The 24,715-nt window shown below is 44.0% G+C and overlaps 4 protein-coding genes and 1 non-coding gene across 7 annotated transcripts; 2 read left to right on the top strand and 3 right to left on the bottom strand.

Moving 5' to 3' along the window:
- Positions 1–78: 78 nt before the first annotated feature.
- Positions 79–5,402, bottom strand: LOC147049046 (tubulin monoglycylase TTLL3-like). Of its 2 annotated transcripts, none has more exons than XM_085924109.1 (15): positions 5,275–5,402; positions 4,235–4,356; positions 3,232–3,364; positions 3,041–3,132; positions 2,768–2,909; positions 2,640–2,686; positions 2,445–2,573; positions 2,241–2,355; positions 2,071–2,166; positions 1,837–2,008; positions 1,621–1,769; positions 1,304–1,547; positions 952–1,211; positions 711–886; positions 79–644 (listed from the first exon to the last, which is right to left on the bottom strand). In XM_085924109.1, the coding sequence occupies exons 3-15, from the start codon at positions 3,341–3,343 to the stop codon at positions 285–287; spliced, it is 2,094 nt and encodes a 697-aa protein (XP_085780235.1). In that variant the 5' UTR covers positions 3,344–3,364; positions 4,235–4,356; positions 5,275–5,402; the 3' UTR covers positions 79–284. The 2 variants fall into 2 exon arrangements, with proteins under 2 accessions (XP_085780235.1, XP_085780234.1); XM_085924108.1 differs by having other exon boundaries at positions 2,768–2,933.
- Positions 4,872–7,492, top strand: hmces (5-hydroxymethylcytosine binding, ES cell specific). Of its 2 annotated transcripts, none has more exons than XM_085924111.1 (7): positions 4,872–5,191; positions 5,304–5,514; positions 5,802–5,945; positions 6,062–6,221; positions 6,388–6,538; positions 6,595–6,787; positions 6,875–7,492. In XM_085924111.1, exons 2-7 carry the CDS (start codon positions 5,326–5,328, stop codon positions 7,058–7,060), a joined length of 1,023 nt encoding a protein of 340 aa, XP_085780237.1. In that variant the 5' UTR covers positions 4,872–5,191; positions 5,304–5,325; the 3' UTR covers positions 7,061–7,492. The 2 variants fall into 2 exon arrangements, with proteins under 2 accessions (XP_085780237.1, XP_085780236.1); XM_085924110.1 differs by having other exon boundaries at positions 4,875–5,191; positions 6,062–6,217; positions 6,381–6,538.
- rab7a (RAB7a, member RAS oncogene family) lies at positions 7,162–11,277 on the bottom strand. Its single transcript, XM_085924112.1, has 6 exons — positions 10,861–11,277; positions 9,302–9,364; positions 9,004–9,130; positions 8,694–8,912; positions 8,480–8,608; positions 7,162–8,408 (listed from the first exon to the last, which is right to left on the bottom strand). Exons 2-6 carry the CDS (start codon positions 9,352–9,354, stop codon positions 8,313–8,315), a joined length of 624 nt encoding a protein of 207 aa, XP_085780238.1. The 5' UTR covers positions 9,355–9,364; positions 10,861–11,277; the 3' UTR covers positions 7,162–8,312.
- Positions 11,278–11,516: 239 nt separating this feature from the next.
- trnaf-gaa (transfer RNA phenylalanine (anticodon GAA)) lies at positions 11,517–11,589 on the bottom strand. The gene has a single exon. It is a non-coding gene; the product is annotated as a tRNA-Phe (tRNA).
- Positions 11,590–11,794: 205 nt separating this feature from the next.
- Positions 11,795–16,046, top strand: rpn1 (ribophorin I). Its single transcript, XM_085924924.1, has 10 exons — positions 11,795–12,135; positions 12,886–12,950; positions 13,032–13,338; positions 13,421–13,630; positions 13,695–13,887; positions 13,981–14,080; positions 14,169–14,307; positions 14,548–14,667; positions 14,948–15,193; positions 15,268–16,046. Exons 1-10 carry the CDS (start codon positions 11,800–11,802, stop codon positions 15,448–15,450), a joined length of 1,899 nt encoding a protein of 632 aa, XP_085781050.1. The 5' UTR covers positions 11,795–11,799; the 3' UTR covers positions 15,451–16,046.
- The last annotated feature ends 8,669 nt before the right edge of the window (positions 16,047–24,715 follow it).

Here is a 24,715-nt window from a genome sequence, read left to right on the forward strand (position 1 = left end):
CACAACTTAAATGTCAAGTAAAGCATCAATGAATTGAAAATACCTCGCAATTAAATTGTAACTTTATTGAGAGATAAAACATGTTTGAAGATTTTCGGTCAATAAATCTCCAGCACAGCAACAAATATATGATATTTTCCTGTACATTTTGCAAAATATTAATGGCAGCCTTGAAGAGATTCCTTACCATCCACCAAATGAATTTCAAGCGGCCGCTGAGTTTTTTGGAACGTCATCCTGTAAGTGCTTTTTGTTCTTCTTGGCATTCGGTACTCACTGAGGACCTACAAGCCCCTTCGCCACAAAGAGACAGAATGCGAGCAAGCATCAACCGGTAGGTGGACGGACCTGTGTGCCGTCTTCGGCAGTTGAAGTGTGAATGTTTCAAGAGGGATGGGCACTGATGGCTGAAGAACAGGAGGAGGAAGAATTCTGTTTGAGATGTTTTTGACAGGAGTATTGTCACTCTTAACAACTTTTGGCAGAGACTTGACTTTTTCTGAAGCGATCTCCTTTTTGGTGCCATGATACTTTGGGACTGAGCGCTTGAATGATCTCAGAGGAGGAAGCAGACAGGTGCCATTGAGCCTGAAGCCCTCAATAAATAAATTGACTCCTACATACTGCGGTATATCAACTCCTGCCTAGAAAACAAAAGAGACAAATGAAGTCATACAGTCAAAGGATTCAGTAGGTGCGAGCTTGCCTACCTGGTGATATATGAGCTCAAAGTCTCCCGTGTCTGCTGATTTGTCTGCTCTGCGGTCGAGGACGACGCGCAGCGTGTCCTCCTGCACAGCCGCACAAAGACGGGCTGTGACGGGTGTAGAGGGGGCCATGGTGGGACTGGCATTGATTTCAATCAGCCATGGATGGAAGTTACGGCCTGGAAAAGATAACTCTGGGTTTGATGATTTCTTATTAGTGTTTTTAGTTCTCTCATGCTCATACCTAACATAAAGTCAGCCCCGTAAAGCTCAAAAGTGTTTTTTCGTGAATCCACAAGATCTTGCGCGCTCTGCAATGCATGGATGATAGCCTTCTTCATCCCGGGCACAACCACATTTTCCCACTGAGTTTTGTAACCCCGACCAGACAGGAAGGTCATGAATTCGTCGTCTGACCACATGTTGTCTTCTGGGATGCTGGGATGGCGTTGATGAGAAGGCCTCAGATGCTTTTGGATGGAATTATTGCACAAGTGCACAGAGCTGAAAAGAAGTTGGGAAATAGGTGACCCAGATAAGTTATAACATACATTCAAGTCTACATACATTTAGTGATTTTTGTATTTCCAACATACTTGTCCAGCGTATCCAATGAGTAAGGCTGCGTAGAGAAGCGCAAGTAGCACTTCTTATAAAACCACACGGTGAGAGGATTCCAATCTGTTACCAGAAACCACTGGCGCACATCAAACTTGGTCCCCTCCACCAAGAAGGGACGCTCCAGGTACTTCTGCACCACCCACTTGCTCTCCTTGATCAAGGCTGAATCGCTCTCCACCAGGCTGAGGATTTGATCCAAACGCTTGGCACATTTAATACCTGTAAGACCGAAGGGATGGATTTGTATTTTGAAAAAAGAATGCACCTGACAGGGTCAAGACCAGAGTCCCACCTCTGCCTCGGGACTTGGCTCCTGGCTTGATGATCCAGATGTTGTGGATGCCATCTGTGTCTAGTTGTGGACTGATGTCAGCCAGTCTCTGCAGCATGGACTTACAACGGGTGACTAAATGATTGCTGACCTCAATTTTGGCTCCGGCACTGAGTGAAAAAGCAAGCAGAAGAACCGCTAGTATGTATACACACACACACACCGTGGTATACTTACTGAACAAGCAAGTAGTAGTTGTTGATAAATTCCCCCCACTCCTCCTTGGTAAGGGATGGCGTTGTCTCCGAGCTAGCGTCAATGTCAGCGTGCTCCAAACTCTCAAGAAAATCCCAACACACTTTGAGAGCCGTGCCGATCATTTTGGAAACCATGACGGGCTCCGATGATTCTACAAATGGAGGAAGGCAATCAAGCCTAGCCACAACGTACGATAAAAAGATTGCCGGCTACTTTGAGTGTGCTGGTTTTTCTTCTCTTCCTGAACATTATGGGTTGTCTCCACAATGTACTTCAAAAGACTGGTGCAGGCTGTTCTCCTGTAGTCCTCTTCAGGAGGGAAATAAAGTTTACAGACATCTAAATGTTGTACTTTTTCCAGACAGTTATTCATAAAATCTAACCAATGAAAGCATGCTTCTCATCCCGGGCTCCAAGTCTGTAACAGCGAGGAAAGAAAGTGTCCGGGTCTACTGAGTCAAACCAGTGCAGACTCCTCAGGTTCACACACAAGCCCACCTGGAAGAGGTTTTATGATGAGGTCCTGCACTTTGACTTAAAAGTTGAATCCATTCCATAACTCAATTGACTAAATTAAATTTTAGTACCTTGGTGGTGAAGCTGCCTGCTTTGGCAAAATGGTTGATCATTTGTTCTTTCTGCAAGATACTGTTGTTGATGGCATCTCTTTTATTTGTCCAGTAGAAATAAACCATTTCATTCCGCACCATGCGAGACTGAGGGATGAGAAAAACATCTTTTAACACTAGATGTTCTCACGTTTGGTTTCTTCAAGGTTTTACCATAAGACTGTGCAGTCCGGCCGGATCCTGCTCTTGGTTGACATCATCTGAGAAGAAGGCTCAATGGTAACGAGTGAGTAAAGAAATAAAAGAGACCAAACATCTTTAACATCACATCATCAACTGACCGTCTTCACCGTCGCTGTCACCGGCATCGTTCAAGCGGGCCTCTTTAACAGGACGTGAGGACATGTGGAAGCCGGGGCGACACATCCGCTTCTCCAACCAGCCTCTGGCCCGCAATGAGGCCCGAATTACCGGGTAAGGGCCCTGAATGGAGAATACTTTATGCAACTAAAAGAAAGAGACAGACATGGCATAAAAAAAATGGAGGTGAATGAAAATAAATATGAATATTTTCAAAATCATACAAAGACATTTTTTTTCTCTTTTTGACTGACCTTGACAGTTTTTTCCACGATGGCCTTGGCTGTCTTTAGTCTCTCTGTGTTGAGAGCAGGCAAGCGGACAGTGTGTCGAAACGGTAGTGGCGCTGTCTCACACACATGCAAATGAAAGAGAAAAAAAAAAAAAAAAAAAAAAATTCTTCCTGAGTGAGTCATCTGTACAAGTGTATTGTGAGATGACTTACTCGTTTGCAGTGTTTTGATTTCAACTTGACTTTGGCATTGCTGGACCATTGTTACTCGAGTTTGGTCCTTCAATAGGCCCCCAGATTGTCCCTCCTGGAAATCCAAGAGCATTCATTCTTTTACACATCTGACCTTGATGAATGTAGGTGAAGAAAAAAACTCAAGTGAATGTAGATATTTGATTATGTCAGCGAAGACTAAGAGCCAAAAAGAGAATGGTAACTTCATGAATCTTTAATCGATGGCCTGCGGGTTCAAACATTCGTGTCTACAGTGTGACCTCATGATTAATTCAACCCTTGTGATCTATAAACTGACTCTAACCAACCGAGGGTAGAGTTGAAAGTCACAAACAGTAACAGTGTGAACTTTTTCTACTCTCCTATAAACCTTTCCTCTCATATCTAATCATAGATATTTTTTTATTCTAAACCACTGTGGATTAATACTAAACTACACTGCACTCCTTACATAGTAGTTTATGCATGACAATTTTTTTCTATTCTATTGGGAAAATTGCTGCATGTATTTATTTTCCTGTTTCGTGATTCAGCCACTCATCATTATCAATCTGGGAAATAAAAGCATAAATAATGTATGTGCATGTGCATGCTACACATGGTCCAGAATGTGTTTGTGCAATAATCTGACTTTCAAATAGCGTGTTCAGTAGGGCGCATAATGTGATACAGTGATTAAAACTCTGACAGCAAAGACAGGTTTACTTTGTCAATGTGAGGGTCAAATTGCAGACCGCTTGACTACACCAGTTAGCTTTGCATCTTGACATGGTGTGAGTATTTGTTACACAACTGCAAACACATTTTCCAATATATTTAATTTGCCATAAATGAAGACAAATCTAATGTTGAGAAATAGCAGACTATAACTCATAAATTACAGTCTAGGATAAACTAAAATAGCAATTACCAGCTATCTACTAATATTATGTCATACGTGATATAATCCCCATTTCAAATACAAGTTTTTTTTTGTTCCTACCTGCGGTGCTCCAAAGATGTTCTGACTTTGTTGTTGAGTTTCACCGGAGGAACGCACGCTCTACCCCAACTTGGTTTACTGTTGCCATGGCAACACCAAGGGGGCCTGATATGCAACAGCACCTGAACACATTTATTATTTTAAATCTCATGGATTGCATTGAGTTTTAGTTTTTATTTTCAACAACATATTATGTAATTTATAATGTTGTTTTAAACTGACAAAAGTAACAATTTTATGATACATATCAAGTTACAAAAACATAATGCTGCATTCCAGACTGCTGTGAAATATCCAGTTTGAAACTTAGTCCAGAGTGAACAAAAAACATGGCGAAAGGTCCTTAAACATGTTTTTCCGAAAAGTTCATTGAAAATAGATACGCTCAAAACCAGTTGGACACAATTTTTTTCAAGTTGTTTTCATTTTTGTTAAGATAAAGCCTAATTGTTATTGTGTACTCAGATGCTGAGACAGATATAATACTGCTGTTCAGGGTGCAGTGCTTTGTTTATGACATGAGAGGGCGCAAGTGTACATAATAGAAGTTGAGAAACCTTCATTTCCGGTTGTCAGGTTTTTGTTTTGTTTTGTTTTGTTTTGTTTTTGAGCGCTTGTCATTTCTTAATCGAAGGTTGAAACAAGTGAATAAATTCAAGACCATGCAATAAAATCTAAGCCCCCGCTAACAACAACCGACATAGTAAAGGCAGCTTTGCCCTTTTATTATAATGTATCAGTCCTTGACAATGTAATAATTTCACATTATCATACATATTAATATCACACGCTCAACTTATTCCCATTTATGCCGCCATCTTGCATGACCGTGACGTCATCATACGCTCTGTGTCCGGACAAATCTCATCCTCGTTGACTCCATCGAAACAAACACCAATACGCTGTCAAATCTACTACTTAGTCACGCAGCCCAAATAAAACGCAGGAAAACAAATGGTAAACTTCGCTTTTTCGAGGAATGTTAAGCTAACATTACATGCTAATGATCATTACGAGACTAACATGGCGTGTTAGCTTACGGAGTGTGTCACCAATTTACTCCCAACAGAACGCCGGGGTTTACCGGTGAAATGTGTGGAAGGACTGCGTGCACTCTGGCTCCGGATGAGGTGAGCCGAGCCTGCTCGTACAGAAACCGGCGTGGGCAGCGGAGACAGCCTGGCTGGAGGGAGGGAGATGCGGACAAATACCGACCCTCCTATAACAAAAGCCCCCAGACCATGAGCCCAGTGCTGCTGTCCCACAGGCACTTTGACAAGGTAACCTGATCGAGAACTAAATCCCCCCCCAAAAAAATGCTCTCGGAAATTATCAGTATAATTAAGCAGTGTTTTGCTGACTTTATTAGGAACATAACACCCAAAATTGTAGGTACGAAACAAGAAGTAAAATCAAACTTACTTTTTTTAAGTAACTTGCTTTTTTTCCCCCGAGCAAGTTCAGTGTCACATCAATATTGAAGCATCCAATTGACGTTCTTTGGAACAAAGAAAAAAAGCTATATCTGTTTTGCTGATGCATCTGATATATTTTTGTGTTTGTGTAGAATGCACCTGTGGATGAGTGTGTTTTGGCTTCCATGCGTTGGGGCCTGGTTCCTTCCTGGTTTAAGGAAAATGATCCAAGCAAGATGCAGTACAGTACCAGCAATTGTCGCAGTGACAACATCCTGCAGAAAAAGACTTATAAGGTACTTTGTGGAAAACACTCAAGTCTGTAATACATTTTAAACTACTACCCAAGCAATAAGAAAAAAACCAGATTCTATAAAATGTCCCTTTAAATGGCTTTTTTTTTCTTACCAAGGACCCTTTACTGAAAGGACAGCGCTGCGTCATCCTCGCTGATGGCTTCTATGAGTGGAGGAGGCAGGAGAAAGAAAAGCAGCCATTTTTCATCTATTTCCCTCAGACTCACCGATCCTGTGAGGAGAAACAAGATCCTGTCAATGAGTCAGGGGAGGCAAGTCAACGTTTTATGCCAGATGTGACCGTGCTATAATGTTTCCCCGCCATCTTAGAAGTTCTCAACAGTACATGGCAGGTTTTGATCCACTGTGGGTCTGGAATTTACCTCCCCTGCGATAAATGGTGGTTCACTGTTTATATTTGCTGGGTCTTGTTAGCAGGCAGAAGAACCATCAGATGAGTGGACAGGCTGGAAGTTGTTGACCATGGCAGGACTATTTGACTGCTGGACACCTCCATCTGGTGGCGAGCCCCTCTACACCTACAGTGTAATTACTGTCCACGCTTCCACCAATCTGCACAGCATCCATGACAGGTGAGGAGAGGAGATGAAAAGCTTTGCTTCAGAGCTAAGGGCGATATCCGTTTCAGGATGCCAGCCGTCTTAGCCGGAGAGGAGGAAGTAAGGCGGTGGCTTGATTTTGGCGAGGTGAAATCTGAGGATGCTTTGAAACTGCTCCACTCAGAAGACATATTAACCTATCATCCCGTCTCATCGCTTGTCAATAATTCTCGCAACAACTCTCCGGAATGCCTTCAGCCTGTAGACCTCAACCAGAAAAAGGTACACTGATGAAGACTTGGGTTAGGGAAGATGCAACGTAAGCTATAATTCTAAAAACAAACGTGCGTTTGTGTGTATTCCCCACAGGAGCCCAAGGAGACAGCCAGCAGCAAGATGATGATGAGCTGGCTGGCGAGTGGCTCTTCAAAGAGGAAGGTGTCGGATGCCTGCAAGAGTCAGGAGAAGGACACGGACAAGAAAGACACTCCCAGCAAGTCTACTGGGACACTTCAGCAGTGGCTGCAAGGGGCCAACAAAAAAACAAAAACCTAGTAAAGCGGAGTTACTGGATTTCTGTCATTCTTTTAATCAATTCTAATGGGACTATATACTGTTTAGAGGTTCAAATAAAGTTTTCGAAATAAACAGGTAGCTGAATTTGAGGTTTTTATTACCCTTATTACTTGAAAGGCAAAGACATTTTGAAACATTGCTATGCATTTATCATATTTATAATACAATGATGAATGCCACTACTTCCACCATTTCATTCTTTTCTGTTAGCGATCTTCAAATTCGTAATGCATTTCCGTTTTACCGTGATTGAAACAGACAGATCTGATTGGTTAAAATAAATGTCAAGGACTTAAAGCAACTGGCAGTAAGATATACGGAAACTGACATGGTTGTCTTCCCCACAAAGTGATTGCAATTGTACAAAGTCTTTGAAACAGTTGTCAATAAAAAGAAACACATTGTCTAAGAGTACAGAGTTAGAAACCAGAGTTATACTTCTTTTTCCTGGACTGTCAAGGAATTGACGTGCTGCCTTGATTTGTTTCATCTTGCACCAGGAAGCGATAACTGTACTACAGAAAGTCAAAAGAGGAACAAAACTAACCTGTGTGCCAATTTCATGTCAAGTTCAAGGTTATTTTGAGTGACTTCAACACAGCCTGAACTCTTGAGTGGTGGGACTAGCAATTTGTCTTCATTTTGTGTATCAATTAGCATCACAAACTGCAATCTGATTATCCCAAGTTGAAACTCAGTCCCTACATGTATTTCTACGATTTTAAGGTTGCGTGAGGTGCGTAGCGTGACACAAAGCCACAATACAAATCACTTAAAGGAGGGGGGGAGCAGTGTTTCTTCTATTCATGCAGTTGTGGCGCCCTGTAAAAGTAAGACAACAACCACCACAGCTACAAAAAAAAAATCCTCAATGAAACACAGACATGTAGGATGTTTGAGCTCAATGTAAAACAAGTGATTGTGAAAGCAGCGATATTCATAGAACTGAAAACGTCTGTTGCCATTTAAAGGTGTGTGGGGGGGGGGGAATAACACTGGACAGGAAGAATAAGCATACGATGTTTAAGGTGTTCTTTGGGCTAAGAGAGCGATGCTTAATAGAAAATGTGTGATTCCCATAAACGAGGAGGAGGAGGCTGCAGCGTGTTCACGTCGTATTGTCGTGAGCAAGATGCTGCTTGTATGGTGGGTCGTGGGTAGGGAGGATACTCAGACAAGGCATGACGGGGGAGGCGACGAGGGGCCACGACGACGCAGATGTCGGCGGCCCTCAGCAGCTGCAGGTCTCCGCCGAAGGCTTGGCTCGCTCGTTCCTGTCCAGCTTAATTGGCTCCGGGAACTCGTTGTACAACTCCACTTCGGTCTCCTGGTTGAGTAAACGGGCAGAGGGGTTGCGGATCTGTGCCGAGAGGTGCCGCGTCAGCGTAAACGCCGTACCTGTTTGAGAGCGTTGCGTGCGATCGTCTGGAAGGCCTGCTCCACGTTGATGGCCTCCTTGGCGCTGGTTTCAAAATAGGGGATGTTGTTCTTGCTCTGACACCATGCTTGTGCCCGCTTGGTTGTGACCTGAACGTACACGGGAGCACGTGCAACATTTTAGGGCCACGGATTCAAACGCATAAAGAAAGAAAAGCAGAAGTTGACGGGCCACCTGTCTGTTCTCTAAGTCGATTTTGTTGCCGAGCACCACAAAGGGGAAATTCTCCGGGTCTCGGGGGCTGGCCTGGATCAGGAACTCGTCCCTCCAGCTATCGAGGGTCTTGAAGGTGTTTGGGGCCGTCACGTCAAAGACCAGAACGCAGCAGTCGGCTCCGCGGTAGAACGCCACCCCTAAAGACTGGAACCTCTCCTGACCTGCCGTGTCCCAAATCTGAAACGGAGTTGAAAGTTTCATGATTATGTGTTTGCAATGACGGAAAAAAACGCTGCAAATGAATTCTCAATCAGTGTGGACAAAATACCTGCATGGTGACAAGTCTGTCATCCACCATGACTTCTTTCGTCAAGAAGTCTGCACCTATCGTGGCCTTGTACTGGTTACTGAACTTCTTATTCACATACTGGTTCATCAACGAGGTCTTCCCAACTCTAGACGGGAAGCGAGCACAGAGCACGAAGCAGAGTTCAAGGTCGGGGACAGAAAAACTTCATTTGCGTGCAGTTCCGAGAACCGAACAAGCGGTGCTCTCAAGTGGTGCTAAGGCATCCATTCCAGGTGCGGTGGAAAGCACTTGAGCTATAAGGACGAGGACCACTCACCCGGAGTCTCCGAGGATGATGACTTTGAGGAGGACTTTCTTCCTTGAAGTCATTGTGCCTCAGCTGGAAGGACATGAGAAAACATGAAGGGGGTTGGCATGCCTTTAAAATGGACAAAGAGCTCCAAAGAAGCACAATTGTTGTAGACATACGTACAATCAGCCACAGGAAAAATATTGACGGAAAAGTACTTTTACACATGACAGTTACTGTTTTATATTTGTCATACCTACCTCGTTCTTTTTTTTTTTTTTTGCACTTTCACTTCTGCCTAATCCACTCAACACTGGTCTGGGGAATTACATTAATTTGTTTCAAATTTACATAGAATATTTTCTGCAGAATTTTACCCACTGCAGACAGTGTGGTCAGTTTAGTAAATAACGTAAATAAGTAAGTAAAGTAGTAAGTAAGTTTAGTAAATAATACGTTTTGTAAATAACTGCACAATTGACAATACAGCTTCTCAAATATTGAGACTTGAGAATGTTAAAATGTGCAGTGGAAAGAACTTGGCTCCCCCTTCTGCAATACTTTCTCTACAATTTTCAGTTTTCATGTTAAAATATTACTGGACATGTATGTAAGGAATATGAGTAAGCGTTATTTTTTTCCCCCCCATGTATAAGATAGTGTTCAAATTACAACCGATGGAAAATCGACCAGCATAACCATATGGACTTTGTTTGACTTTGGAGGTTCCACTGAGTTCAATGTTGTTAAAAGGATACCGAAACCGAACAAACACCAGTCACAAGACAGCATAAAGAATGGAACCATAGTGTTAATCGTTACATGTCCTTACTCTACAAGCGGGGATAAAAACATGATTGCATCACTTTTTTGTTCTACATACACTGATTGATTCTTGTTGGACCATTCAACCACTACAGTGCCTCTACCTGGACAGTCCAAAGTCCAATATTCCTCATTTGACTGGATCCACATACTGTCAGGAAGCATACGTGCCCCCATTGACACTTTGTCTTATTTTGATGAAAAGAAGGCAGAAAGAGAGACCAAATGCTTGTAAAAGGGTGTGAAAGGGCTCGAGCAGCGGCGCTCCTAATCTGCACCCCATGACACATTGTCAGGGACTGATCACATGGTTGGTCAACACACGGCTAACGGAATCATGACTTGGCAAGCAACATTTGACCCGGGAAAATATGGCATCGATAACAATCGGTGTAACTTGGTAAACGAATAGCACAAGTAAAACCTGGTAAACAATTACACAGAATGCTTCGTCATCATTTTACAGCCGTGAAAACACTCGAAGGTGACAACACAAAACCAGAACGCGACCAAACAAAACAAGAATGTAACATCTCGAGGGCTTACATCATGGATACAAATGGAGGTTTTGTTTGATAACAAGCAGAAGCGTGTTGTTTAAGTCAAATTTTTGCTCTTTGTGTTAACAATTTACCACCGGCTAAATCGATTCGGCTAACATTTAGCTCAACAACGGGTCTAATGGAGAATGTAGCATGATTTGCAACAGCCTTGTTGTTCATATTCACGAAAGCAATGTGTGAAAATATCGGAAATCATACCTGTGAGACGATCTTGTGGTAAAAAAAATTATCAAAAGTGGACGTTTCCTCTGCCTCGGTTCTTGGCGTTAGTGAACGCGCAGATTAGGGAGAAGAAAAAAAAGAGAGGGGGGCTAGCAGTTCCTTTTAAATGTCTGTCGTCCCTAAAGTGTCCCTTTGAGGGCTCGACACCACTAATATACGATGTCTATCCGTTGCGACTAACTCTCCGAATCGAAGTGAGCGCTGTCAGTGGCAGCGAAAATCTTATTTAGCGATGTGCTACAATGGTGTCTTGTCGTTGACGTTGGCTTTTCCTCTCCGTCAAGCTAATGTGTTAGCCTAGCATTTAGCCTCGCTCCCTATTCGTTGTCCACTTCCTCCAAAACAAGCTCCGTCGGGGATGACGTCACACACTGGCTACGCCTTTGCTCAGCTGTTCTTGCTTACTTTTGTGATAAATCCAGTGAATAAAAAAAATACTTGTGAGGACAGATTATGATATAGAAATATGATATAATACAGTATTTAAGTTGGAGACTGTAAGTTTACTGATTTAAAGTCGGGTATTGTGAATATGTGCCTTTTTTTGCACGGCTCTAAAATATATTTTTTTTATTGATCGTAATGTGGCAGCATTGTACTACGCTTTACTGAAGCAAAAGGATGTCACTCACTGCCGAAACCCGGGATCGAACCAGGGACCTTTAGATCTTCAGTCTAACGCTCTCCCAACTGAGCTATTTCGGCTTGCGGATCTGGGCACGGAATTATAAATATAAAGCTGAGTACGACATGAAACACCGCATTCTTGAGTTTCACTCAAATCTTTTACTATATACAGAACGAACGTTCGTTTTTTTTTTTTAAATTCTCATTAAAAAAAAGTAAAACAACTGAGACGAGTCGCGTTCAGTCGCTTCCGGCGCAGGCCTTTGTGACGTAATGACGTTCGTATGAATGAAGCGTCATCTCTTCTCATGCAGTAGGAACGGCGCGGTGCGACGGCCTTTCCACTTTGTTCACCTCCAACCGAGCGCTCTTTTCCCGTTATTCGTCGCCTGCACCTCCGCAAACATGTCCCTGATCGGCACTTTCCTCCTGCTCATGGCCGGCGCGCTGTGTTCGGCCACTTTGGTGAACGACGAAGTCAGGAGGACTGTGGACCTGAGCACTCATTTGGCTAAGATCACCGCGGACATTACACTGTCTAATTTCGCACGCTACGACGTATCTAGCTTTATATTGACCGTGGATCCGGAGCTTTTCCCACATTTGGCATACATGGGAGCCTCGGTGAGTTGAAAATGAGCACATTACCACGCTGCAACGGGCTCTTGTTAGCGGTTAGCCCACTGGCTATTTTGTGCAGGAGGCACGCGATTGATGTTACCCTCTCATACCTCAGCCAAATATTTTTTTGTCAATCGTTTATAATCTGCTTGTACACTTTTGTCACAATCTATATTCTTCAAAGAATTGCAGCAAAACTATGCTAATCAATACCAGTGGCCCGATAGGTCTAACTGCTAATCGTTGCTCATAAGTTGTCCATGGCCAACATTAGTTTGTTAGTTACGTTGTCAGGATTATTATGAAACAATACTTTGTTTCGAGTAGCTCTTGTTTTAATTGCATAATATTAATTGGTTGACTTCCTTAAGAGTGCACATATGCTTTAGCGACTGAATGACACGTATGCGCTGAACGGCACACTTCCGGCTACGAGCGCGCAGAGGAACCGCCCACTTTCATAGCCTTTAAACGTGTTTTTTTTTTTTTTTTTACTTAAACAACTCAATACGTACAAAGTCGTGAGCGACACCTTGAATAATCTACGAGTTTTAATATATAGGTCTTACTGACATTTTAGACATGTCCAAACTGCAAGATCCTGCAGGATGTTATCGGAATGAATGAATCCAAGTGCTTCCTCTCAGAAAAAAATGCCTGCTTGTTTTCCACCACAAACACCAACAGTGAGAACGAAAAACGCTATGCAAAAGATGAATGTGCTCTTAGTTAAAAATCAACCTGTATTTTCAGGTGCAAGGTGATGAAGAGGATGATGGCCAACTTGACATCCAGGAAACAAAAATCAACGGCTTAACGTAAAGGACCATTCGCATCCATTTGTAGCAGAAGCACTTGTTGATGTACTTCCAAGTCATTTGTGTAACCTTCTTTTACAGTGGAGAGTTTTTTAAAGTAACTCTTCCATCCAAGTTGGTCGTGGGGGGTAAGGTCAAAGTCAAGGTGGAAATGACATTCAGCCACGTCCTCCAGCCCTTCCCCTCGGACATCACCCAGGCTGAGCGCCAGCTCGTCATTTTTCAAGGCAACCACTACTTCTATTCGCCGTACCCTACCCGAAGCCAGACGACACGCGTTCGCCTGGCGTCCAAAACAGTGGAGAGCTACACCAAACTGGGCAACCCCACTAAGACAGATGATATCATTGAATATGGCCCGTACGAGGACATTCCCCAGTTCAGCCAGGTACGGCTCATCATTCGCACGGTGATGGTCTGTACTGGTATCTGGCTCAAAGTTCTAACCGTGCATGTCCTTTCATGTCTAGGATCCAATGAAGATCCACTTTGAGAACAACGCGCCCTTCCTGACTATCAGTAGCATTACTCGCACCATTGAGGTGTCTCACTGGGGCAACATCGCTGTGGAGGAAACCATCGACGTGAGGCACACCGGAGCCGTCCTGAAGGGCCCGTTTTCACGCTACGATTACCAGCGTCAGTCTGACAGCGGCATCTCGTCCGTCAAGTCCTTCAAGGTATACGCGTTTGCGCTTAATTGTTCCTATTTGTGATGTGACAATGAGCTCCCCCCTTCTGCAGACAATACTTCCTGCCTCTGCACAAGATGTCTACTACAGGGATGAGATTGGGAACATCTCCACCTCCCACCTGCAGATTCTGGATGATTCTGTGGAGGTGGAGATCAGGCCTCGCTTCCCTTTGTTTGGGGGCTGGAAGACCCACTACATCATTGGCTATAACCTTCCCAGCTATGAGTATCTCTACACTCTGGGTGAGTGGATTGGAAACAAAGCTAACTAACATCAGCGTTTTCATAAATGCCTTTTTATTAATGATTGTGTGCTTCTAACATCCTGTATTTCAGGCGACCAGTACGCACTGAAGATGAGACTGGTTGACCACGTCTATGACGACCAGGTCATTGACTCTATGACTGTGAAAATCATTCTGCCCGAGGGAGCCAAGTGAGTGTCTGCAACAAACGTTTGAATTGATGAATTTGACAAAGATATTCTTACTTATTTGTCTTATTTTACCGTCTGTTTCCTCTAGAAACATCCAGATGGATACACCATATAATATAAATCGCAAGCCAAACGAACTGCACTACACGTACCTCGATACCTTCGGCCGCCCCGTGCTGGTCGCCACCAAGAACAACCTGGTGGAGCAGCACATTCAAGATGTTGTGGTAAGGAGCCTTTAGATTCTCATTCATCCATTGACTGAAGGGTGACTCGAGGCAACTCTTGTTTGTTGAGCAGGTTTCACCTTTATCTGGAAAGGATTTTTTTTCATTAAACATATTGAGCCTGTCGGTTGTGGTCTATATAATTTGTGACTAGATTAGCATTGGTGTCTCAAAGTGCTTCCATATTAAAAACCGCCACTGAATAAATTCTGACGAGTGCTCGTGTTTCATTATTTACAGGTTCACTACAACTTCAATAAGATCCTGATGCTGCAGGAGCCTCTGTTGGTCTTTGCAGCCTTCTACATCCTCTTCTTCACTGTCATCATCTATGTTCGGATGGACTTTGCCATAACAAAGGTTTGTTTTCCACCTTTTTTTTCCCCAAACAAATATTATCTGTCCCAGCCTAGATTAGTGATAAATTCCGGCATATTCTGAGTTATGTTGTACAAATTGGTACTTTGTTACCACTGTAGGAACACCAAGCCAGTAAGCCCCACAAACGATTGATTCTGAAAACGGCAACAGCACCATCTAGTGGACGAACATTGAATTGTTCTGTATGTTCCAGAGAATGGGACAATTTGTGCCTGCTTACCTCTTATGATGAGGTATGCTTCCCGTGTTTCTTCTTCAGGACCCTGCGGCCGAGGTACGCATGAAGGTGGCTTCCATCACCGAGCAGGTGCTGACCCTGGTCAACAAGCGCCTGGGCCTGTACAGACACATGGACGAGGTGGTCAACCGCTACAAGCAATGTCGCGATACGGGCGCACTCAATAACGGCCGGAAGACCCTCGAGGCGGACCACCGCGCACTCACCAACGAGATCAGCTCGCTCCAGGCTCGCCTCAAGGCCGAAGGCTCCGACTTGGCCGACAAGGTGCGCGGCGCTTGCGTTTTCAGGAACGTGGTTAAATAACGCGGAAGTCGAGTGAACGGTCATCTCTCCGCCAGGTCGCCGAGGTGCAGAAGCTGGACGGCCAGGTGAAGGAGCTGGTGGGCCGCGCGAGCCAGGAGGCGGAGCGTCTGGTTGCCGGCAAGGTGAAGAAGGAGGCGTACATTGAGAATGACAAGGCCGTGTCCCTCAAGAGACAAGATCTGGTCAGCCGCATCGACAGTCTGCTGGATGCTCTCTAAGCGAAGACGTCAACGCTCGTCACGCAGTCAAGTATGTTTTATGTATGACAACCCCAATGAATGTGACAAAAGACGTGCTTTTCACATCATGTGGGCTTATCCAAACACTCGTGCCTTGTGATCAACTGAATCACAGGTTGTTGAGCGATACTCCCTTTGTCACATTGTCAGACTTTACACGTCCCCTAAGTTTGAATCTCGACTTTTTTTTGGGTTTTTCTGCTTTAAGTTTCTCGTTTTGCAAGATGAATAACAAGCGCTCAAGTCAGTCACTCATGTCTTTGCTCACATAGATGATTTTTTTTTTTTTTTTTCCCAAGCCGTTAGGTGTGGTTTAGTTACTTATCATTGCCAATTGTATTCAGTTTGCACTGTTCTTTTCTACTTTCCCCTGATAATATCGAAGCTCAGATTTTTGGACGTTTGTCACTTTTCTTTGTAATTTTGTCCCATTTTCTACATTTACTGATTTTTGTAAGAAGTGTTGTGTGCACTGAGATTAAAGAAAGACGTGAGACTAAGTTGTGTGAGAAAAGACATGGGGATGGAAAACAATGTAAAGCTTTCAAATTTGAAATAAAAATTGGAGAACCAAACTCGTAAGTGTATTTTGTCAGTTATGCCAAGTATAGACAACCATTTACATATTTCATACAATGTAGGATGAAACTAGAGTACCTGAAGAAAACCACAAGCATGAGGACAATTTGCAAACTTGCAATTCAGCAGATTAACCTCAAAACTGAGACGTTTAACAGAAACTACTAAGGTCATGGCCACTGGGGGGCGCGCTTGTGTTAGGTTTGTATCCCTCTTTCCACGAGTGTGTTGCATTTCATTTCGACATACTAATCAAGGCATTGATTGAATGAAAATAAGCTTTAGAATAATAAACAGGATGTGTAAGAGCACACTTTACAACACCAGAGGGGATTTCCAGCGCATTGTTCTAATAGTGTAGCGGAGTACAGCACCTAGTAAGCCCACGGAGGTCAGTCTGAGGTCACCGCTTTCCCTCTGAGGTCATCATGGGTCCCGGCAGGTCATTTCCTGCTCCATAATAACAGGCCCCCTTCCCCTCACAATACTAATGTTAACATTGTATGCGCATACAATAATCATTCTGAAAGTACACGGCAGGGGAAAGCAAAGACAATGTCCGTTCGCGCCGATGCTCGTTGCCGCCGAAAGGCCACACAATGGCATTTTGTTTGCGCTCCAGCGGATTTTTTTGCGGTAGACGGGGGCACGCTCATTCTCACAGCAGGAGGGCCGGCGGAACGGTGAAGGGGAATGTCGGACAGAACACTGCGCGTGATCACGTCTGCTCGCTGCAATGCGCCGATGCTATCGGGCCGCTGTGACTTAACTGCTGGCCTCACAACTTATGAGCGGGTGCCAGCGATGATTAAAAGGAATTCAAAAGACGTTCAACCAAACTAATCATTAGGATCGCCATGAGAAATGATCCGTGTCACTGAAAATACATGTTTGAATAATAGATGAATGGAATTTATCTACAGCCTTCAGTATCACTGTTATTATAGAAACAAGAGCATCCATCAAAGACAGACTGCAAAATGTGTTCAACTGAGATCGAGTGCCAAATTGGACCGAGATGACGATTAAAAATGTCAAACTTGGGCTATTTGGTGATTGATGACTTTATTACTTTTCACAACTTAAAAAGTCATTTTAAATTGTGGTGAGAACTTGCGCAGTCAGATTTTAAAAGCGGGACAACATTTGTAAATATTGCATTGAAAGCAAATGAAATGAATTGTTTTCACTAACTTGCTCACACTAGTCAAGTGCCCTCGGGTTCACATTGGCAAGCGACCGTATTGTCTTTTGTTAAATATGAAACAATCCACTTAAAAGTAGCTCTTAAAGGTCATCTACTCAATGTGAGCCCTTTTTTCCAGTCTTATATTTTTACTCGAGCCTGGCGCAGATGCTGAGTCAGAAGTCGAGACTTTGATAAGTAGATATCAAAAGCCTCACATTAAAGCCTTCAAATTTAATACCGCAGTGACTCCCATCTTGACTGCTGCCTTTCACCTGACATTATTGACGATGAGGCCCTTCGCTTTTTCGCTCAGCCTCGTGATGATTCGAGGCCTTTTTCGCCTTTTTTTCACTTCCAGTCAAGTCCTCTGGTCCAGGATGTGATTACTGGTCACAGAAGAAGTGCGGTTTATCTGTTGGCGTCAGTCGAGCAAAATTCTGTTTAAACCGGAATTCGTGTGCAGCGCTGTATCCTGATGTGGCGTACGCGTGTTTGAGGTGGATGAGGGGGTTAGTGCAAGGTGTGGGACGACTTGGCCCATGTGGTTGAGCTGGAAGGTAACCCGCATGCATGAAGCTGATTATTATCTTCCTTTCCCGAAGGGGAGTAATGATGCAGAGTGCGCTCTTTCTTTATCTGCCAGAAACAATGAATATGCAAAAAAAAAGTAAAGGCAACTCTGGAGTCAAACAACATTGCAGCTGAAGCGGGTAATTCGCAAGGTTTTGGCCGCTGTGACGTGGTGGTGATTGATTACACGGGTGGGGGGGGGGGGGATCACCTGCAGCTACTTCCTTCTTAATCTCCCTGGCTCTGAGAAAATGCCCACGAGCTCACCGAGATGCACAAAGAAAAGCGAGCGGCAGAAGTCACCAGTCAGGGAACAATATCCTGCTCAGAAGACCCTTGGCGGCACGCTCTCATAAATCACCCAGACAGAGCCGCCACCCTCACTGTCACCGTGTTATTATGTGCACACGCGCTAGCTATCACGCACTCATTCAATCCAACTCGGCCCCCGGCATAAAAGGATGTCAACGAAAAGGGGAAATGTGAACCTACAACCTTCCCCTCCAGCACACCTAGGCTGTGTTGAGTCCGTCTGGCTCATCTTAAAACGAAGGCCTTTTTCCTCACATTCCCCAGTGACAGGCTGCCGGGATGAGAGGTCAGCCATGGCCGAAAAGCCCCGCCCCCTTCAGGTACCGGCCTCCGTCGCAGGTGGCGGGTGTGATCCGCCGGCGAAGTGGCCAGAGCGAGGGTGGAGGACAATGGTGGAGTCTGTGGCCCTCATCCCCAGCTGAACCAGGCTGACAGACGCCCCTGACAGACGCGAGGAAGGAGCGTCGAGATGGGACTTTCAAGCCGAGGGTGCGGAGAGATGCATTCTTGTCTAGCTCGGAAGACAAGCCTGCTGCCATCTTGCTCCCCAAAAGCGGATGTTTACACACTTCTACCCCGAGCTGGGCCTATCCGCACGCAAGCCCGTGTCAACCTCTCTCTCGGTGTGGATTTGTATAGACCAGACAGTAATCCTCTTCCCTTGTCGCCCTTGTTTGCAACTGTCCACAACTCCCACTAAGACCCGCTGATCTCTGCCACATGGCGCTCCATCAAAGCAACCACGGTCATGCCTCTCAGGGCAAGTTTGGCCGAAAAAACAAGGCAGCGCGGCTCATAGAAGTCCCTCGGTGCAACGGATAAGCGGCAGATGAAGCCCTACTTTAGATGCTGTATCGTCTTGGATCGCATGACGCTGGCAAAGCCTGTCGAGCTGCTCTGTGTTGGCCAGCGCACACACACACAGACACATTTCCTACTTTCTCTATCGGACCCTGAGTCTAGTGACAGGGGCACTTCCCATTAGCTGTGAGAGTGGCCCTCTCCTTCCCAGGGCAGCCAATTTCCCCTACTCCACAGCTGATAGGAAACTTTGATTGTCCACCGAGCTCACCCGAGACAAAGAGATTTTTCCTCTCGCAATCCACATATCTCACCATCGCATCTCCGCTTTGGATCTAGCCTTCTCCTATAAATCCCTTCCTCTTCATTTTTCTTGCATGAAGCAACGTTTGCAGTCTGTGGAGTCCATCAAACTGACACGAACTACTTTGATGGCGCCGCAAGTTTCACTTTATGTGGCCACATCTGCATCCTGTGACGCAACACTCCCCGATATGTAGGATTAAAAGAAAAGTTGCACCAAAACTTAGCGGTCAAACACCACACATCGATGTGTCATCTCAAACGGGGTACGGCAGTTTTTTTTTTGTACAGGTGTTGTCGAAGTTTGTTTGTTTCGGAATTGTTGTTTGCAAATGGACTGCTGACTGACCCAGATTTGTAAACCAGTTCACAAATCCTATATTATGTGAGAGAGCACAGAAGAAAATGGTGGTCCATTAATAATGGTAAATCTAATTTACAACCTGCTAAATGGGTTTTAGCAATAATTTGATTCTGGAGCAGATGATTCCATCCATTCTTGGAGGAGAACCAGTTGAATACTTTCTTTGAATATCACTTTTCTAATCCTGTGCAGACTCACCGCCGAGCACGCAAAAGGTCGTCAGGTTGAGCTATCGAGTGACCTGAAAAAGCAAAAAGGGCCATAAGACTGCGAGCGAGGCGTCTAAACATGTGGCGAGCGCCAACAGGAAACATCTCGCTCCCTCTCTCGCAGGCCCAAATGCTGACCCACTATGAGAACACACTTCCTGTCAAAGCTCCTTTAACTTCCCGTGCAGCCACCGGGAATCCCAGATGGAACATTCCAGCTGTGCAATAGTCGCACACCCATTTTGGGGTGAGCTTCATTGTTATGAGGCCTAAATGGCTCGATCCCTCATGGACATCTTTGCATAAAGTCCACTCTCACACTTGGCTGCTCTTCATGGGTGCTGTTACGTCCTTTCCACGCTAGAGGTCGCTACATAACAGTTAATTTGCTCTAGTAGTGGGTTGGGGCGCTTGAGCTGGAATATCAACGAGCTCTTCTTTCTGCTCTGTCAACTTTCAAGTCCACGGACACGCGCGGGACTTTTAGTCTAATTTCATCAAATGAAACGCACATGTAATGTTTATAAATGTTGGTTTGTGCTGGGGCCATGTAGCGAGAAGATGGGAGGGGGGAAAAAAAGGAGGTTTGGTGACTTTGCGTCTGACCTTTTCAGAAAAGCTAATCCCGCGCTATAATAGACTCCAGGGCCGATATGGAAAACTGCTGCACCGTTATCTCGGTTGTCTAGGAGACCATCAGCGCACCACCAGGGCTCCTGGAGATGCCACGGTATTAAAAGGTGTGTGTGCGCAAATGTGTGCGTGCGCCCGTGTGTATGTTGAAGGGAAAAAAATGCCTTTATTTTTTTCACAAGTGTCACTCATAAATAGTGCATTACATCTCATGCTATATTATAAACGCAGAGTGTTTGGTTCCCTGGAAGCATTTTATACGATTTTAAAGGTAGTGTAAACGGAAAAAAAGGTCACATTTGAGTAAGGTGAATGGGAGTGTCCATTGAACGCCTGACATCAATTAAAGGATTTGGTCGAGGAGTAAATTGAAGCAGACAGTGTGTGATGACACGCGGAATGGAAAATAGATCAACTGACCAAAGTAAATATTTTCAAGGGCGATAACTTTCATAAATAACCTAGTCGTGCAGTTATAATTAAAATATAGCCTAGCTCATACATCTCATTTTGGAGGGATTTTGTGCCTCCATACACGCACGCAGAGTGAAAAGGTGAACCGAAATTCAAAAACCGAGATGGGACTAATCAGAGAGATAGGCATCATATCACCGTGATGTATATTTAATATAGCTTGTATTGATATGTTAAGTGTGTGTGTACAGATGACCCGACCAATAAACGCCAAATGCAGCTTATATTGGCTGCACAGCTCGCATCCGTGTAAATATTTCTCATTCTCTGCGCCTATCTGTCTCTATCGACCTACACGATCTCCCCCCGCACACAAATGATGCATTAGATGCATTCAATGTATTTGTTGTGCAAGTTTGAAAAGGCGGCGATAATCTGGGAGCGAGAGATAAGGAACACCAATTTATTCAGCGGCACTTTGGACCCCCGCTTCCAGCCTCGGTCGGTGCTGACACCCCCAGCAGTTTGCTGATAACGATTAGGCCATTTATTATCTTCACAGGGAACAAAGATTGCGTGGTGCCCATGAAATATTACCCGTGGTAATAATCAGAAGGAGGGGAAGAAGAAGAAGAAGAAGAAGAAGAAGAGCCCTGGCATCTGACGCAGTGCATATACTATTTGAGTCATCTCAAGAGGAAAGAGAATGCACAGAATTATTATTATTATTATTATTATTATTATTCATTTGTCATTTTTTTGTAAATTATGAGCTCTCGGGTCATTGCTCTGCATGGTGAGTTTAAACCCAGAAACAAAAACAATTAATTCAATCGAAACTCACATTTATTTATTTTTTTGTTCCCTTTTCTGTCTGAGCCTTTCAGCCTTTCTTTCGCCTGTTTTGTGAGCGTGTGCACTCTGGGGAGCACCAGCCCGGCATGAAGGGCTCGCGAGGTTTGCGGGACTGCTTGCATGGCTCCTCTTTTTGCACCTGCCCTGCATCAGCGACGCGCACGAGCGCAGGTCGCGTGCAGGAGATTTGAGGGGCTTTGCATGTTTTACAAAAGTTGGGAGATGCTGTGGCATATAAAACACATCCACACACACACATGAGGAGGGAGGGAGGGACAACCGTCTTTCTTATTTAATACGGCGGGCGGATCTCTGACCAAAAAGGACAATAACATTTTTATTTTATTTCCACCCCCCCCCCCCCCCCAAAAAATAAACAGGATAACATTTTGAGGTTTTTTGTTTGTTTGTTCCTTTTCAATTAAGATTTAAAAGTTTGTCAAGACAGTCTGTTCAGTCAAAATATGACTTTTGTCCATAATTTGAACGACCGCTATTAGTGCCTAATTGGCTTCGTTGAGTTTCAGAAATATACAATTGAGTAAAGTTATTTTACTTAAAAAAATGCGTCACGTACACCACGAAACAAAAATGTCACAAAAATTGGTTGCAATGCGCCAATTGTTCTGCCTGCATAGCGTCGATGGTGGAGAAAGAATTTGTAGTGAGTAAACAACTTTGATCATTGTCTGTATTTCGAACGTGTAAGCAAACATAATAATATAATACAAATAATGAGAAAAAAAACAGATATATTCATTTGAAAAAAATAAATAAAAGATAAAACGAAGCAAAGGAGACACAAGTTCCCATTCTCAAAAGTCGACGTCGTTGCAAAGTTATCTGTCGGATTAATTCAGTGATAGGTAAAAAAAAATCCCAAAACGCACTTGATGATAGTCACTAGGGAATCAACACGACCACTAACTCGTCCATTCTCGCGAGATCTAAAAAAAAAAAAAAATCAGTCACACCTTCAGATTGCAATGAATTCCTCCATTCCAGCCTTTTTGTGCTGCAGCCAAACATATTAATGAGTAAAGTTTTTATTTTTAGGCAACTGGTCGGCGGGTGACTATCGCTTTAAATGACACTTTACTTCCCTTTTCAGATGACTGCAAGTGGAACTGAAGATGCAAAGCTGCCAGGTGGAGGTTGAGAGGATGTTCCCTTCAGCCCATATCACTGCCTGCATTTTTTTTTTCTAAAAAGGATGCCGAATGCTGCTGCCTTGCACAAGTGCCTAATTGTATGGACGCACAAGTTTGTGCAGCTATGACTGAGCCTGCAAAGCCAGCGCGCACAGACGAGCGCCAGACCGAGCACACAACATCACACGCACACACACACACACACACACACACACACACACACACACACACACACACACACACACACACACACACACACACACACACACACACACACACACACACACACACACACACACACACACACAGTCTCCATGTCGCACTCACACTAGCCGCATGCATATACGCATGTAAACACATCTACTTCGCGGCCGATTCGATTCAAAGCTACAATTACATTTCCTTCAGTGCAGCTCTTGGAAAGAAACGTCTCCCAGCAGATGGCGAGTTTGTTTCTTTTTGATGACATGACGGAGAGAAGCCTGAAGCATTGAGTGGGTGAGTCTGTCTCGTTGTGAGGCCATTTCGGCATTTAGAAAGTCTTGAAATTTATGATAAAATAAAACCTTGTTTGATATTTTTGCTTTGTATATATATATAAATCAATACATATAAAATATATTTTATATATATATATATATATATATATATATATATATATATATATATATATATATATATATATATATACATTATTGTACTTTAAATATGAAAATATAAAGTACTGGACTGTATGTTATTTATGGATCGTGTAATAATATATACATTATAGTTTCCTGAATAAAAATAACGCTATAAATCATTATAGTAGTGGAGACATGCTGCCTCAGGCTTTGCTCAAACCAAAAATAGTCATCATAAAAAGGATGACTGTATCATCATCCAGATATTAATGACGACAACATCTCCAATTGTTACGCCTCACATTGCATAATGAGTGCTGTGGCCAGCTTTCACGAGTAGAACATGAGAGGCTGCGGCGGGGAGAATAACAATATGTTGTCACTCCTTCTACTGTCTGCACGCTTGTAGAATGCCTCAACCTGACATGTCTGTGAAAAGAAAGAAAAAAAAAATGGAAAAATGGCTCGTTCTCCAAAGGCATTTCAAGTTCAATGCATTCGGAACTAGTAATAGTATGACGGTGAGCTGACAGATTCCTCATAGCACCCACCCAGGCCTCATTCACGGCAGATAGATGCTCTTGTGACTGGGTGCTGGTGGCTCCAAAGCCCCTGGGTGCCCCGGCTCCATCTAATTAGGCGTGAGGAAAGGGGACAATAATGCTTCAGCTGCTCTGTGTCATTCTCCTCTCTCTCTCTACCTCTGCTTATCTTCACAAGCCCCACATGGCTCTTCTCCCCCCCCCCCCCCCCTCTAGCTAAACACACACAAAGAGTGCACACTTTTGAACAGTCACCCACCTCCACTCTGGATAATGATGGATGACCGTGCCCAATGGGAGCAAACAGGTAGATAAAGACGATCCCATTTAATAATAATACCAATGTGGATGGGAATGTTAATCTTGTTGTTCATTAGTGGCTGTGGCGATACAGTTGTTACACACACACACACTTTGAATCCCTTGCATAACATCCCATTATTTAGGATAGCATCCCTCAGTGAAACAATGCTACTATGTCCTTGACAAAGACCCCCCCCGCGTCCACACAATCACTTCAACCTCGACTCGTCTTTTGTTCTAGCGCAGATACAAATGGGATTAATGAAGGTAGAAATGACAGAGGGCTAAATCCTGCTGAGTAATCCATTTGGCAAACATGACAACGACAATGGGAATGCAGCAGCATGTCTGACGCTCCCTCCCTGGAAGGTCTCATTTAAGACATGGAGAGTGCTG

This window comes from Syngnathus leptorhynchus, chromosome 11 (genome assembly GCF_054491065.1).
Source record: "Syngnathus leptorhynchus isolate UIUO chromosome 11, UIUO_Slep, whole genome shotgun sequence".
NCBI lineage: Eukaryota > Metazoa > Chordata > Actinopteri > Syngnathiformes > Syngnathidae > Syngnathus > Syngnathus leptorhynchus.